Below are 15,819 nucleotides of genomic sequence, written 5' to 3'. Positions count from 1 at the left end.
GGAGAAAGCATTACCAGTTGTTTCACTCATCGCAGTTCCACCTAGATATTACACATCCGATCTTGTATGCAGCATTGCTGTAGCCTTGCTGGTCCCAAGATGGACAGAGAAGGTGGGTGAGGTAATATCTTGTAAAAGTTGGTCCAATACAAAATTCACACCCACCTGGTGTCGCTAACATCTTATCTTGTTACAACTTAGCAAATCAAACATTTTAAGATATTTGGGTGAATTATTCTGTCACAAATCATTTATATACATAAAAGCAACCAAGGATCGAGTAACATAGGAATACCCTTTTATCATGCATTATACCTTTTTATGAACAGTCCTTGAATCAACATCTGTGACAATTATGTCTTTAAGACGGGCAAAGAGCACCGTGTGACTTGGCTGAAGGAAGAGCGATGAATCGACACCTGCAAGAGAACAAGTAGTAAGTGCTACTCCAAGTTACCTAACAGCATTATTTGCTTCAGAAATATTTGTCTAGTAGTTTTATGTATGATAGTTAGTAAATGACTTCCTCTGAGAGCTCCAAAGAAGTTATTTTTACAACATAATGTATGCCATTAGCTATTTTTTGTTCCTATGTTGATTGCCGGTATTGAAGAGAAACATGCATCTATTTTTTGTCTTGCTACTGACACTAACAAAAATCTGTTTTATCCAGCAGCAGATAGAAATGTGCATTCTTTGCACTTCAGAATCAGATCCAATGCTGCCTGTTTTCAGTTATGTCCATGCAAATGCAGATTGTACCACAAAGTTTAACTACAAGTCTAACAGCCAGCTACAGAGTCTCTAGCTTCATGCGCAAGCCTCCCTTGAAAGTCTATGGATAACAGTTCCTATTTGCCAAGAGAAGGTATCAACTCCATTCTGACTTAACACCACAACAATCCACTCACATCTGTGTTCAATGGAACTGTTTCCCCACATCCCCTTCCTCATCTCCTGTCTGTATTTATGTGTTTGGATGCAGTGGTCGAGAGGACAGAGCACTGTATTAGGACTCAGGAGGCCTTTGTCCTAATCCTGCCAGGTCACCTCAAGCAAGTCACTGCCTGCCCTGTGCCTCAGTTTCCTTATCTTTAAATGAGAATAATGATGTTAACCTCTTTTGTAAAGTGCTTTGAGATCTATGGATGAAAAATGCTTTAAGAGTGAGCTAGTTATTATCATTCAGTTAAGAAAGTGTTAATGTTACATCACAGATGTCAGTTAAATTTTCTTTATTTACATACTATATAGGGAAAACATTTTACATCACGTGATGATTAAAAAATTAAAAGTTGGAGCACCAGATGGCTTCAGCATACATACGTGGGGCACCAGAAATACATCCCAAAAAAGTGAAAGAACTCAAGTTCACACCTTCATGGTAAGATTACTTTTTACCAGGTTATAAAGTAATCTAAGAAACTAATTCACTAACAAGTCCAGTAATCACTTTCTTTACTGAAGAAGCCAGTACCTTGTATCTTGATTTCAGCAATATTGTTCTTTTCATCACACACATTTAAGCAGAAGGCGTCCAACTTGGCAAACAGCTTGAAGTCAATAACGTCCTTACTCTTGGCAGTTTTGGTCACTACTAAGCAGAAACAAAGAATATCATAACTCCTTTTTTGTTTTTGTTTTTAATATACTTTGAAGCTCTTCAGCCTCTGTCAAGTAGACAAAGGGAATATCAAAATTAATCTTACAAGTGGAGGACCAGGGTTGACAAGACTACATCCACTAAGATTAACCTTGTTATTTTTTTAAATTAATAACTCCTACCACTGCTGCCTCTGGTTCATCTTCATTGCTGATACCATCAATGGCAGTGCTAATCTTGACAGGATTCCAGATGATCAATGAACAAATTAAACAATCTTAAGCTGCTCAGATCTCGTCTGTAGGACATGTTTTAAATGCCAGCATTGCCTGGAGCTCTGTTGAAAGTAGCACACCCACTTTTGCTACCTCTTGTGTATCAACAATTTTAGAGAAATCAAGTATGGCTACATTTGGCTTAAATGCAGTCAATGTTAATTAAACTTGTATATAAAACATCAACTATAAAATATGAATTGTTATAGTGTTTGATAAATATTTTCTACTTACGAAAATCCATGAGCATTTTATCAATTTACATCTTCTATGTACAGGTGGCCTTATTTTCATGATTCATTTTATTGCTTAGATAAGAAAGCATTTTCTCAAAATTTGAGACTAAATATTTGTGTTGATTAACAAAAGTGCTGACTGACATAGTTAAAAGTAACGCTCAACACTGAAGTTTAAATGCTCATAGTTTGTTAATTGTCTGTGCAGTAACTTCGTTACTGGTCTGCAGAAGGAGTGAACCTATCACCCGTAAACAGATCATTAGCTTGATAAACTGCTTTAGACTGCTAGTCTGCCAGAGTAGTCCATTTCTTGGCCCATGTGACACTTGCCAAGTACGTTTTATAGCTCTTGGGAAGCTGGCACAGACTGCTGCCTCTGTCACCAACTGTCTTGATATTTCTCTATCTTTTTTTGCTCCTATGTTCCAGAAGCACGTAGAGAATTTTCATTAGGCTGAAAAAAGGAACACACTACTTCCTCAGCAAGTCTCTTGTCAGGAAAGGTTTATTCTTGCATTTTCTAGCTCAGAACTGAGCTCTTAAGTTAATAGCCACTTGCAGAAAGCCATGTGTGCCTCTTCTCTCTGTGTATTACCCTGAAATGAGGATTAAGATCCTGCCTTACTTTTTATTCCACAAGCAGAGAGAGAAAGTCATTGGCATATCCAAAGTTTGAGCGAGCCACATGTGAAGCAACTCTTAAACAAGCATATATAGGAATAAAAAGCCCAACTAAAGACAACAGACGTGAGACACGTTCATTTTTTCCCCCTTTTTCCTAAGTATTATGCCTGCCACACCTATCTTTAGATTACATCCATGCTCCCGTATCTTGATCCAACAAATTAAGCACATATTTAACTTTAAGTAAGCAAACAGTCTCCATTAGTTAAGCACTTGTTCTTAACTTGTTTGCTGGGTCAGGGCCAGAGTGCTTAGTATCTTGCATGACTGAACCCTACAGGCCATTAAGATTGGATACTGGAGTTTTCTAGCCAGGAGGCTTGGAAAGTGAACAATACATGTTTAGCTAATTATGTGACAAAATGCTGAAGCTAATCCAAGACATTAGAGAAGGTTTTTGATTCTATCTCCCAAGAACAGCCAACACCAGGTAAACCAAGTAAACACTTTTCGGAAGCAACCTAATTGTGAAAGGAATGCAGGACTACATTATCAGAGCAACAAAGCTAGAAGTAAAGTGGGCCTAAACCAATTACCTCCACTTTTCTTTTCAAGGAAAAACCTGAATTTAAACTCTCACAAATAAAACTAGAAATATTCTTTTTGAAATTAATTTCTTTAGTAAACATATTAAAGTCTTCTTTCCTTGAACTTGAAGAACATTTATGGTAGGAAATATTTTACAAAAAAAGATACTGGTTACTTCTAACTCATGTTTCCACTGAAGGATGAAAACTTTTGTTGATGCTCCAATGCTTACAATGGAATAAGCTTCTTTTAAAAATATGCACATTTGCAAATATTTTGTATCTAAATGAATGCCTTCATTTAACAACTTCCTAATTTCATTGATATACGAATAGTCAGATGTTTTATGCCAATTATAGCAAGGTCATTTGAGGCTAAACAAATTACTAAAAAAAACAACACACAACACCCATGAGGAGTCCGGGGGCACCTTAAAGACTAACAGATTTATTTGGGCATAAGCTTTTGTGGGTAAAAAAACAGAAGTGGGCTTTTTAACCTAGAAAAGCTTATGCCCAAATAAATCCTTTAGTCTTTAAGGTGCCCCCGGACTCCTCATGGTTTCTGTGCATAAAGACTACCACTGTTACCCCTCTGATACTTAAGACTATGTTTCTCCTGTTAATCACCAAGTGGTTAAACCTTGTATTCCTGAAAAGGAGAGAGAGGCTAAATATTGGTAAACTGAGATATATACCACAGAAATTGAAATGTAAATAACCAGTTTATCATTTGTATTGTTTAATATTTTCTTTTCCTTACTTCAATAATAAAATAGCCATAGTTAACTGCCATTATTTTGCTTGGCCTTGATCATGGTGTCCCCTAAACTACATAAAATAATTCCTGTGACTAAACAGTGGATACCTCTGAGTTGGCAGTGAAAGAAAATTAGTAAGAACTGGCTTACTATTTCTTGTTTCTGCAAACTAAATATTTTAATAATTTTTAAAACTAAATTAGTGTCTAACAATTTAGATCTGCTCTTTCAATCCAACATGACACACTGAACAACATTAGACTTGTAAAAAATATTAATATACCTTTCTTCACACTAGTATCTTTTTGCTGCTTTTCTCCTTGTGTTTGCAAGTGTCCTATGTCACCAGTACTTGGACTGCTTGATGGAATAACATCTGTTAGAAAATTAATAGTAGAGAGAAGGGCCTGTGTATGTAGCAGAAAATTTAATGACGAAAAGGCCACCTGTTAAAACAAAAGAATCCAAATCACAAAACATTCATTTAGCGTGTGGATCACTTCCATGAGTAGACATTCTGAATGGACTGGAATTTAGGCTTGCAGGGTGACAATTATAAGGGAAAATGACACAGATATGTAATGACCAATAAATATTTGGCTTCATCTTCCCATAATACAAGAACAAGGTGACATGCAATTAAATTCAAAAGACATCAACTACTCGACTGGTTGTGCGTTTTTTTCCTTTTAGTTAACTCCAGTATATTCTTTGAGTAGTTTTTCCTGATCTGCTTAAGTTTGTATTTTCTAGTTCTCTTAAACTCTGTTGCCCTGAGAATTTACAGCCTGTTGGGGAAAATGCATAACACTAATTACCAGAATATGCAGAAAATACCTTCCCAGAAAGTTCTTCAGGAGAACACTTGCATTATTCAACTGTCTGTTCTCAGCTGGACAAAATAAACCTTTCAAGCAACCTGCAGCTGAATGTTAACAAAAATCCCATGCTATACCAGAGGTATTAGCCAGGCTTATACCACACTGTAGTTGTCCCAAACACACGAAAAGACAGACAAGATGCAATAGATATGGTTTAATTAGGCCATAACTTGATAAATTCATCTGGGAACCATCAACGACAGCATCATGTTCATGAAAATTATGCTGATGTACCCAAGCCTAGTTCTATCACTTTTCACTAACATTGAAAGTTTCATATTAAGGAATGTAAAGTTTAACACTAAATATGTACTAAAGAATTCAACTCCATATATAGAAGTATTCACAGAAATAATAAAAATACTTAAATTGGGAACAAACAGAATTCATAGACCCAATGTCGAGCACTCTAGTTGACCCATTTCAGACAAATATTCAGTTCCACTAACTGGCAGATATTTCAAAAGAAGGTGCCTTCATCCTCAAGGCACTCCTTACATCAGTCACAGCTTACACCAGGGTAAAAGTTTCTTCCTGGCACCAATTGGCAATATGCCCCAAGGTAAGAAAACTGACTGCCTCTGTCATTTTTAATCTCAAGCACAGTTAATGGAGATTTTTTTACCCCCTCTAAGGTTGTTTTAATCTCTTCTGACATTTCACCCAAACATTAGATATTGAGAGTACCACAAGTTAATTGTATGCTGTGTATTTCCTTTTCACAAACTTAAATTTGTTTCTTTATAAAACTTTAATACTTCCTTGTTCTTGTACTGAGGAGGAAAAATGCATGACTACAGAGCTTGCTCACTCTGCCAACTGTTACAGTTATCTAGTCATTTTAAAATGTTTGGTGCCTGAAGTAAGGCTTTTAAGCACATATTTCAGTTCATTGGCAGGGAATGGCTGAGACTTCTGATCTATATGCAACTTAACAGTTTCTAGGAGAGTTGGGCTTCTTTGCACTGCCAGAGTGGCACAAAGGGACACTAAAACTCCCCAAGTGGGCAACTGAGAATTTTCCTAGGTTGGGACAGCTATTATAGCCATCTCCTATGAACCCCAAGGCGCAGGGATGTGTTGAGGGAAGGTCTGGAGTGGTATGGTGGCAATCTGGACTTCAAGGCCTTGTCTCCACTGGGGGAGGGAGGGAGAGGAGAAAGACAAAGGGTGTACAAGAAAGGGACCAAGAGACTTTCTCTGTTGGATCGTATGAACTGGAACTATGAACTCCCTGAACATTAAGTCTCACCAAATGATGGTCAATCCGTCCTGATCATCATATCCACTCATATTCCACACCCAAACACGGCCACTATATGAACTTCATACCCTCATATCTCATTGTCTGTACTTTGACTCATCAACCTTTTACCTCCAGTCGGGGATATTACAGATTATGTATTCCTTATGCCACCTGGTCTTAAACTGAACTTCGTACCCCTTGATAATCTGTATGTTATTCCCTGATAACCAGAAATTTCCATGCTTAAACTCTGTACTGTTCTCTTTTTTTTAAAATCATCTTAATAAAAGTTTTTAACTCATTAACTCAAGTTAGCTAGTTAAAACCATAGTGAAGGCCAAGCAGCTGGTAGTTTTCACAACAATTTGCAGGTCAAGATAAGACTATAGAGGAGCCTAGGCTTCAACTTGACCTGATGAAACTACAAGTTGCCGTGTCATTACTAGCATTTTACCTTAAGTTACCTAATACGAGATAAGAGCATACCACTTTACCTAGGGAAGTCAGGCTAACATTTCATTCTTCATTGAATCTCAGCTTTGACTTGCAAGTACCTGCTAAGTAAAGAGGCTAATACTAGACACTTGGGTAAAAAAAATCACTTACTTGAAGTGTTTGTTCAGTGTTGTCAAAGCTTGACTGAAATTTTGGACCATTTTTGTCAGCCTAAAAGGGAAACATGTTATAAAAGGTTAAAGATGGACAAATTGAATAAGTCATTGCATAGTACAGACTGCACTCACTTATACATTGTGTACTAAAATTTTAATTTATTACCAGACGCACTTCACAGATCATTTTAATAAATACTTATTATATAATAAGCAAGTACCTTGATATATTCCACTTTCAAAAGGTCTAATCCAGGTCCATCTGAAGAGCTAATTAAGTGAAGTGGTTGTTTTTTATCTGTAACATACCAAATGAGAATATACTGAGAATTAAGCTTTCACAATATTGAAGCAGGCAAAGAAATGATTTTATGAAACCCTTCTCCTCTAACATCATTTTCTATTTAACACTTCAAAATGTGATGCTGCCTGAAGCATTGTGCCAATAACCTAGAATCCACATTTACATCTTGAGTTGAATGTTTAGGCAGGCAATGACAAGTTAACACTGTCATTACAAATGGCTTGTACCTTTTCTTTTTGCTATATTTAAAAGCAGCAGAGAATCCTGTGGCACCTTAATAGACTAACAGACGTTTTGGAGCATGAGCTTTCGTGGGTGAATACCCACTTTGTCAGATGCACGTAGTGGAAATTTCCAGGGGCAGGTATATATATGCTAGCAAGCAAGCTAGAGATAACGAGGTTAGTTCAATCAGGGAGGATGAAGAGGATGAGGCCCTGTTCTAGCAGTAGAGGTGTGAAAACCAAGGGAGGAGAAACTGGTTCTGTAGTTGGCAAGCCATTCACAGTCTTTGTTTAATCCTGAGCTGATGGTGTCAAATTTGCAGATGAACTGAAGCTCAGCAGTTTCTCTTTGAAGTCTGGTCCTGAAGTTTTTTTTTGCTGCAGGATGGCCACCTTAAGGTCTGCTATAGTGTGCCCAGGGAGGTTGAAGTGCTCTCCTACAGGTTTTTGTATATTGCCATTCCTAATATCTGATTTGTGTCCATTTATCCTTTTCCGTAGAGACTGTCCAGTTTGGCCGATGTACATAGCAGAGGGGCATTGCTGGCATATGATGGCGTATATTACATTGTGGACGTGCAGGTGAATGAACCAGGTGATGTGTGGCTGATCTGGTTAGTCCTGTGATGGTGTCGCTTGGTGTAGATATGTGGGCAGAGTTGGCATCGAGGTTTGTTGCATGGATTGTTCCCTGAGCTAGAGTTACTATTATAACTATGGTGCAGTGTGCAGTTACTGGGTGAGAAATATTCAGGTTGGCCAGGTTGTCTGTGTGGCAAGGCTATGGCCTGCCACCAAGACCTGTGAAAGTGGGGATCAATATGTCCAATATTTTTATGGCTGACCTGATGATGCAGGGTTTTTAGCTGGGGCTGTATGTGATGGCCAGTGGAGTCCTGTTGGTTTCTTCTGGGTTTGTCATGCAGTAGGAGGCTTCTGGGTACACGTCTGGCTCTGTTGAAAAATTTCCACGTGGCATGGTATTTCAAGTCCACCCACCATCAGAATGCTTGGTGGACAATTACATAGGGTGTTGGTCTCTGTCTGAGGGGTAGAGCAGTGATGGTCCACATTGTGACCACTCTATAGCTGGCTGTAGCCTACCTGGATCCTCAGCTTCCATGCCCGGGACATGGAAGCACGATCCATTGTCTGAAGCCAAGCACTGAGGTACAGTAGTTTCGCATCTGTACTAACCCCTTAGCACAGAGACCAACACCTTTAATTCTCCACAAGCATTCTCCAGAACTACATACCGCATGAGGTAAGGAACAGATCAACAGAGCGGTCAGAACGTGTACCCAGAAGCCTCCTACTGCAAGACAAACCAAGAAAGAAACCAACAGGACTCTCACTTCCATCACATACAGCCCCCAGCTAAACCCTCCAATGTCATCAAATCAGGGATCTACAACCCATCCTGGAATGATCCCACAGTTCACAGGTTGGGTGGCAGGCCAGTCCTGCGCCCACAACAACCTGCCAACCTGAAACGTATCTCAGCCAGACGCATAACTGCACCCTGCACCATAGTAACAGCTCAGGAACCAATCCATGCAACAAACCTCGATGCCACTCTGCCCACATATCTACACCTGGCGGACACCATCACAGACCTAACCAGATCAGCCACACCATCACCGGTTCATTCACCTGCACGTCCACCAATGTAATATGATACGCCATCATATGCCAGCAATGCCCCTCTGCTATGTACATCGGCCAAACTGGACAGTCTCTACGGAAAAGGATAAATGGACACAAATCAGATATTAGGAATGGCAATATACAAAAACCTGTAGGAGAGCACTTCAACCTCCCTGGCCACACTATAGCAGACCTTAAGGTGGCCATCCTGCAAGCAAAAAAACTTCAGGACCAGACTTCAAAGAGAAACTGCTGAGCTTCAGTTCATCTGCAAATTTGACACCATCAGCTCAGTGGATTAAACAAAGACTGTGAATGGCTTGCCAACTACAGAACCAGTTTCTCCTCCTTGGTTTTCACACCTCAACTGCTAGAACATCACCCACGAAAGCTCATGCTCCAAAACGTCTGTTAGTCTATAAGGTGCCACAGGATTCTCTGCTGCTTTTACAGATCCAGACTAACACGGCTACCCCTCTAATACTTGCTATATTTAAAATACTTATATTGAAGAATGAGAATATTAAAACATTTAAAGGGCTGTAATTTTCAAAAAAGGTAGGTGCCAAACTTGCATTAGAACCTTGTGTGTACTGGGAGACTAATGTTGATATGTCCCTCTGAAAAATGTTTCACAAACATTTGGTTAAAAAAAAAAAAAAAAAAGGAGTAGTGACAAATGGAATAGGCTCTGCTTCAATATCTCAACACTGAATCCTTTATCTATAATGTAGTAAAGACAGCAACATGGACAAAATTTACAGTGTACACCAAAATCATTAATGAACAAGTATCAGGAAGTTCTTATTATAGGCCTCGAATTAGGCTAGCATGCACTTGTGCACCCAGACTAACCAAAACAGCTAATTTATCAGTGTGCTCTGTCATTTGTCTCTTTTGTTTAATGTTTTCTTTTCCTTAACAATAAAATAGCCATGGATAATAACTGTGATTATTTTACTTGGCTTCAATCATGGTGTCCCATAAAAGGTATGTAAAAGAACTGCTGGAGACTAAATAGTAGGAAACATAATGCCTGAGGATAGTCTCATGAATAACAAAGATTCCATCTTTTGATTCGGTTTTCCCTGAATTAGTAAGAGGTAGGCTACCACTTCTTGTTTCTCTGGACCAAATTTAAATTAACCCCTTCCCACTCTACAACAGACACATTGCCACATATGTATTACAAACAAAGGTGATTTCATTTTCTAGTTGCTACTTATCTTCCTAAAAATTTGCATGCATGTCAAAGATAAGGGCCAGATTTTTAAAACTTGCCTTCCACCATTTTGCAGCTATGACTGAGATATCGAAAGTTACTCCTTTATTAGGTAAGCACAGAAAACCAGGTGGATGTCTTACTGGCATCGACTATGCCGGCACGTAAGTTCCATGTGGAGACCTGCACACAATTATTTGGCCCCACACAACTGCAGCCTCAAAAGAGAAGGGGCTCATTCTAAATATCAAACCTAACTATCATACTGTAGAACTTTTCTCTGAAAGGTTAGATTAGGCAGTCAAAACCTTGATACAAAAAGGTTTAACTACGAAGTCTACTAAGCAGAGACACTATTACTCATCCTCCATTTTGTTTTATTGTTTTCATTACCTTGAATTTTGTGGTAATCCAAGCTGATTTTCTTTAAGTAAGATACAGCTGTTACGTCATATGTTCTGACTGTGGCTTCTGTTCCGAGCTGCATTACATTAAATACAAGTATTGTTTCCTCTATTTTCTGTTGCTTTGTGAGTTCTAAAACCACCTATATGAATAAGAATTACACAAATGTCAGTAATAGACTAGTATCAGATCATCTCTTTTCATATCTGATGTTCCATTTTTTATTAATCAGAAAGAGGAAAAATGAAATTGCTGCTACCCTTACTGTTTTATTTTCTTTAGCAACTAGCATTCTTGCACAAGAGTGTGAAATGGAAGGTGAACTGTCAAGATCTGGACTACTTGAAGCATAATGGAAAGTGGAGGAAATATTTAATTCTTGGTGAACAAATATTTTCAGTAGAATTTTGCTATTACAAAGCGGAAGCAAGTTCCTAGAGTTGTTTCTTTGTTAATGACTCTCCCGATGTTTCAACTTCCTCCTTCTCATGTGGCATCACTATCAAATTACTACATATGGAAGTTCGCTGGATTATGGTGCTGAAGTAAATGTATTATTTTCTGAAGTTATACTTTAATGTTGTGCTGTTGATCAGACTCGTGAGGGTGCACTTTGACATGTAAAGGATCATAGAATAACTGCTTTATAGTGGTCCTACAGATTAAGAGAGACTAATGCAATTTTGAAGAAAGAAAAGTAAAACACATGCCTCTTTAATTTCAAACTTCAACTGAAGGTCTGTGAACTCTTCATTAATAGTCTCTGTTTTGTTTTTTAGTTCATGTCCTTCATGTAGAGCCTTTTCAGTTAGTGAAAAAGAATTTTCAGCATCAAAATATTCATCAGACTCTAGGAAATAAAGACATTTAATATTTTTATGCTGTCAGTTGAACTGACAGCCCAATATAAAAACAAGCAAATGTTCTCTTTGCAATGGCTAGTACTTTGGCATACTGATTTGTCATTACCAATTCTGTATTTACTTGTGCTCGAGGCCTCTTCATGTAAATATTTTCTAAATATGGTCATTACAAGTGCAAGATGGTTGAGACAGAGTCCTGATAACACAAGTTAACATCCCATTGAATGATTGATCTTAGATTAGGAAAGCCTTCTATAGCTTTCATAATGTAAATTAATCTATTTTCTGAACAAAAAAAAGCTATTTATTTTTAAAAAGCAAGCTTAGTGTCTTAAGATAGTATCAGCAAGATCTGCAAGGCCACCTTAAATTTTGCAATTCATTGGTATTTATCATCCACAGAACACTCATTTCATGATCAGAAACACCTAGCAAAGTTTTGTTGCTAAACAGAAAATAGTTTTTTTAGTTGTAGAAATAGTTATAAATATTTTCTTACCTGACTCTACTCCTTCCAGCAATATTGATGTGTCAAGTAACCCTTTCCTTGCATCAGTAATCGTGGGAATAGCAGGTACCTAGAAAAAAATAGCCAAGTACAGAAACTGGTCTACTATAACATATTATGACTTCAGAATGTTCATTTATGTTCTCATGAAAATCCACCCTGCTTCCCAAATAAAATTTGTGAATAAGACTCAAATTTTAATTTGAACTTTCAAGTCAACATATGATAACACATTGCCTGTTCAAATAAGACTAGTTTCATAGATTCATAGACTCTAGGACTGGAAGGGACCTCGAGAGGTCATCGAGTCCAGTCCCCTGCCCTCACGGCAGGACCAAATACTGTCTAGACCATCCCTGATAGACATTTATCTAACCTACTCTTAAATATCTCCAGAGATGGAGATTCCACAACCTCCCTAGGCAATTTATTCCAGTGTCCTCCCTAGGCACAATTTATTTCCAGTGGTTTTTTTAAGTCTACCCTGACAGTTAGGAACTTTTTCCCTAATGTCCAGCCTCAAAATCTTCCCTTGCTGCAGTTTTAAGCCCATTGCTTCTTGTTCTATCAAATTAGAGGGCTAAAGGTGAACAAGTTTTTCTCCCTCCTCCATGACACAACCCTTTTAGATTAGATACCTGAAAACTGCTATCATGTCCCCCTCTCAGTCTCTCTCTTTTCCAAACTAAATAAACCCATTTCTTTCCAGCCTTCCCTTCATAGGTCAATGTTCTCAAGACCTGTTAATCATTCTTGGTTGCTCTCTCTGGACCTCTCTCCAATTTCTCCACATCTTTTTCTTGAAATGCGGTGCCCCACAGAACTGGACACAATACTCCAGCCTGAAGGCCTAACCATGCAAGCAGAGTAGAGCGGAAGAATGACTTTCTTGTGTCTTGTTTACAAACACACCTGTTTTTTAATGCATCCCAGAATTCACAATTTGCTTTTTTTTGCCAACAGTAAATCACATGCACTGTTGCAAGACTCATATTTAGCTTGTGGTCCACTATGAACCCCTAAGATCTCTTTCTGCCCATACTCCTTTCCTAGACAGTCCCCCCTCTTTCCCATTCTGTATGTGTGAAACTGATTTTGTTTCCTTCCTAAGTGGAGCACTTTGCATTTGTCTTTTTATATTGAACTTCATTCCGGTTTACGCATCAGACCACCCTTTCCTCTTCTTCACAATTTTGTTTTCCAGATCATTTTTGAATTTTTGACCCTGTCCCCCCAAAGCAGTTGCAAATGCCCTCCCAGTTTGGTTATCGTCCGGCAAACTTATAAGCGTACCTTCTATGGCCAATCAGCGATCTAAGTCGTTTGATGAAGATATTGAACAGAGCCGGTCCCCAAACAAGGACTCCCTGTGGAACCCCACTTGTTTAGATAATCCTTTCCAGCAGGATTGGGACCCATTAATACACTACTCTCTAGAGTATGGTTTATCCAGCCAGTTTATGCACCCACGCTGCATAGTACAGAAGCCCCATCTAAATTGTATTTGCCTAGTTTATCGATACAAAGGAGATCATGCGAGACCAGAGAAAACGTCAAAATGCCTTACTAAAGTCTAGGTATACCACATCCACACGCTTCTCAGCTCCCTATCCACCAAGACCTCGTTATCCCTAGTCAAAGAAAGCTATCAGATTGGTTGACACGATTTGTTTCTTTAACAAATCCATGCTGGCTATTCCTATCACCGGGGTTAACCGACCTTCCAAAGTGTGTTGCCAGATGATTTCTTAATTAACTGTGCTCCATCATCTTCCCTGGCACAGAAGTTAAACTACTGGTCTGTAAGTTTCCTGGTTTTGTTTTATTATTGCTCCATTATCTTCCCTGGCACAGAAGTTAAACTAACTGGTCTGTAGTTTCCTGGGTTGTTTTTATTTCCCTTTTTATAGATGGGCACTATATTTGCCCTTTTCCAGTCTTCTGGAATCTCTCCCGTCTCCCATGACATTCCAGAGATAATAGCTAGAGGCTCAGATACCTCCTCTATTAATCCTTGAGTATTCTAAGATGCATTTCATCAGGCCCTGGTGACTTGCAGGCATCTAACTTTTCTAAGTGATTTTTAACTTGCTCTTTTTTTATTTTTTCTTCTAAACCTACCCCCTTCCCCCTAGTTGTGTGTCTTCAAGTGGACTTTGAAGACTATCTTCATCATCATTTACAGCAATACATGAACATACTGTCTTTTTTTTCAGATATCCTGTAGCCTTCTCTTACCTGTCAATATCTGTTTTCCGTAAATACTAAATGAAGGAATGCACTCACTAAAAGGATTCTATGCAGTTATACTATCATGTTTTAGTTCAAGTTTACCATTATTCTAGTTACTTTACCTTTGTGCTTTGAACTGACATGGATGACATCTGAGGAAATGGAATGCTATCAATCAGATCAAAAATCCCCTTGATCTTTTGGTCAGACAGTCTCACATGCACCAGGGGAAGGCCTCCTGAAACTTTAAACCTGCAGGGAGAGAATTAAAAAAACAGCATTGTGAACAGTATAATATTGGAATGAAGTTACATGTGAGCCAACTTTTCAGCCGATACCAAGAGGTTTACTAAATTTTAATGTTAACAGGTGATTAACTGTTGGAGCAAAGCAGCTCATGATGCAGTCATCTGCGTTCAGGGACTGTTAGTACATATATTTATAGTTAACACAGTCATAAAAAAAACTTCTGTTAGTGGAACTATATTGAACACCCAAGCCAAACAGAGATTTTTCCCCCTATTGAATTTCACAGATAACCCCTTTCCCCCTACCTTCCTATAGAAGCCCAGTGGGCTAGTTGTAACTTCTTCCTTCTCTCAGTATGGCTAACACAAAGAAGGAGCTGATGGCTGGAGAATATAAGATACTTGCCCCAAAAGCTAGGAATACTGCCTCTACATACATTTTAGGTATTCAGGTCACTGGTTTTGCTCTTAACTTGTGATATTTGTTTTTCTTAGAAAAGTTAAGATATGGGGACAACCCACCCAGGGCTACTTTATTCAAAATAAATTCAACTGCCATAATGTTCAAAAGTTTTTGTTCAGTGAACAGCAGAATAGTTTGTGCTTTTAGACAGAAATGTAAAAGGGAATTATTTGCAGCCTGAGACTGTGACCAAAAACACTTCAGACAAGATTTCCTTGAAAACTTTTTTCCCCTCAGCAGTACTCATCAGGGCAGTTCAAGAGCTCTCTGCTCTTGCCTGCCTGTGCATATATGTATAAAAAGGACAAAGGTCAGCACCGCCCTCCCTCAGTTTCTTTTTGCTGGAAAAACACTGATGCAGAGAGGTAGGACAGCAAGTCATAGAACGGATATGTGCAACACATCTCAAGGAACAACCATTATGGAACAGGTTAGTAACTGGTTTTTTCTTCAAGTGATTGCACATGTGCATTCTTCTCTTGATGATTCACAAGCCATGGAAACAGGTGGCAGGATCAGAGCCTAATCTTCACAGAGACTAAAGGACAACTCGCACAAATCTGGCATCATCCTGAGCTTGCTCAGTGTTGGCATAAGAGGAAGCAAACATGAACACCAAAGACCAAGTTGCCACCTTACGAATGTCTGAGATAGGAATTTGAGCCAGGAAGGCTGCAGAAGCAGCCTGCTACCTCGTTGAACATGCTGTCACTCAGCTTAGCAGGATAACAAACAGTAGCACAGGCAGATACATTAAGTTACCCAAGATGATATGCTCTGAGAACAACTGGGAACCCCTTCATTCTGTCTGCGATCACCACAAAGAGTTGAGAAGACAAACAGAGAACTGTTTGGACCTGTCAGGGTAGAATGCCA

At 38.7% G+C, this 15,819-nt stretch overlaps 1 protein-coding gene across 1 annotated transcript in view; it reads right to left on the bottom strand.

The window, feature by feature from the left end:
- VPS13C (vacuolar protein sorting 13 homolog C) overlaps positions 1-15,819 on the bottom strand; it is a 211,599-nt gene that overhangs the window by 113,395 nt on the left and 82,385 nt on the right. Inside the window, 9 exon segments of the mRNA XM_075069560.1 lie at positions 316-419; positions 1,478-1,597; positions 4,373-4,535; positions 6,823-6,882; positions 7,049-7,125; positions 10,618-10,771; positions 11,340-11,479; positions 11,992-12,070; positions 14,355-14,484. Of these exon segments, the coding sequence (XP_074925661.1) occupies positions 316-419; positions 1,478-1,597; positions 4,373-4,535; positions 6,823-6,882; positions 7,049-7,125; positions 10,618-10,771; positions 11,340-11,479; positions 11,992-12,070; positions 14,355-14,484 (1,027 nt within the window).

Source organism: Chelonoidis abingdonii, chromosome 9 (assembly GCF_003597395.2).
Source record: "Chelonoidis abingdonii isolate Lonesome George chromosome 9, CheloAbing_2.0, whole genome shotgun sequence".
Lineage (NCBI taxonomy): Eukaryota > Metazoa > Chordata > Testudines > Testudinidae > Chelonoidis > Chelonoidis abingdonii.
This window is presented reverse-complemented; position numbering and strand designations above follow the sequence as displayed.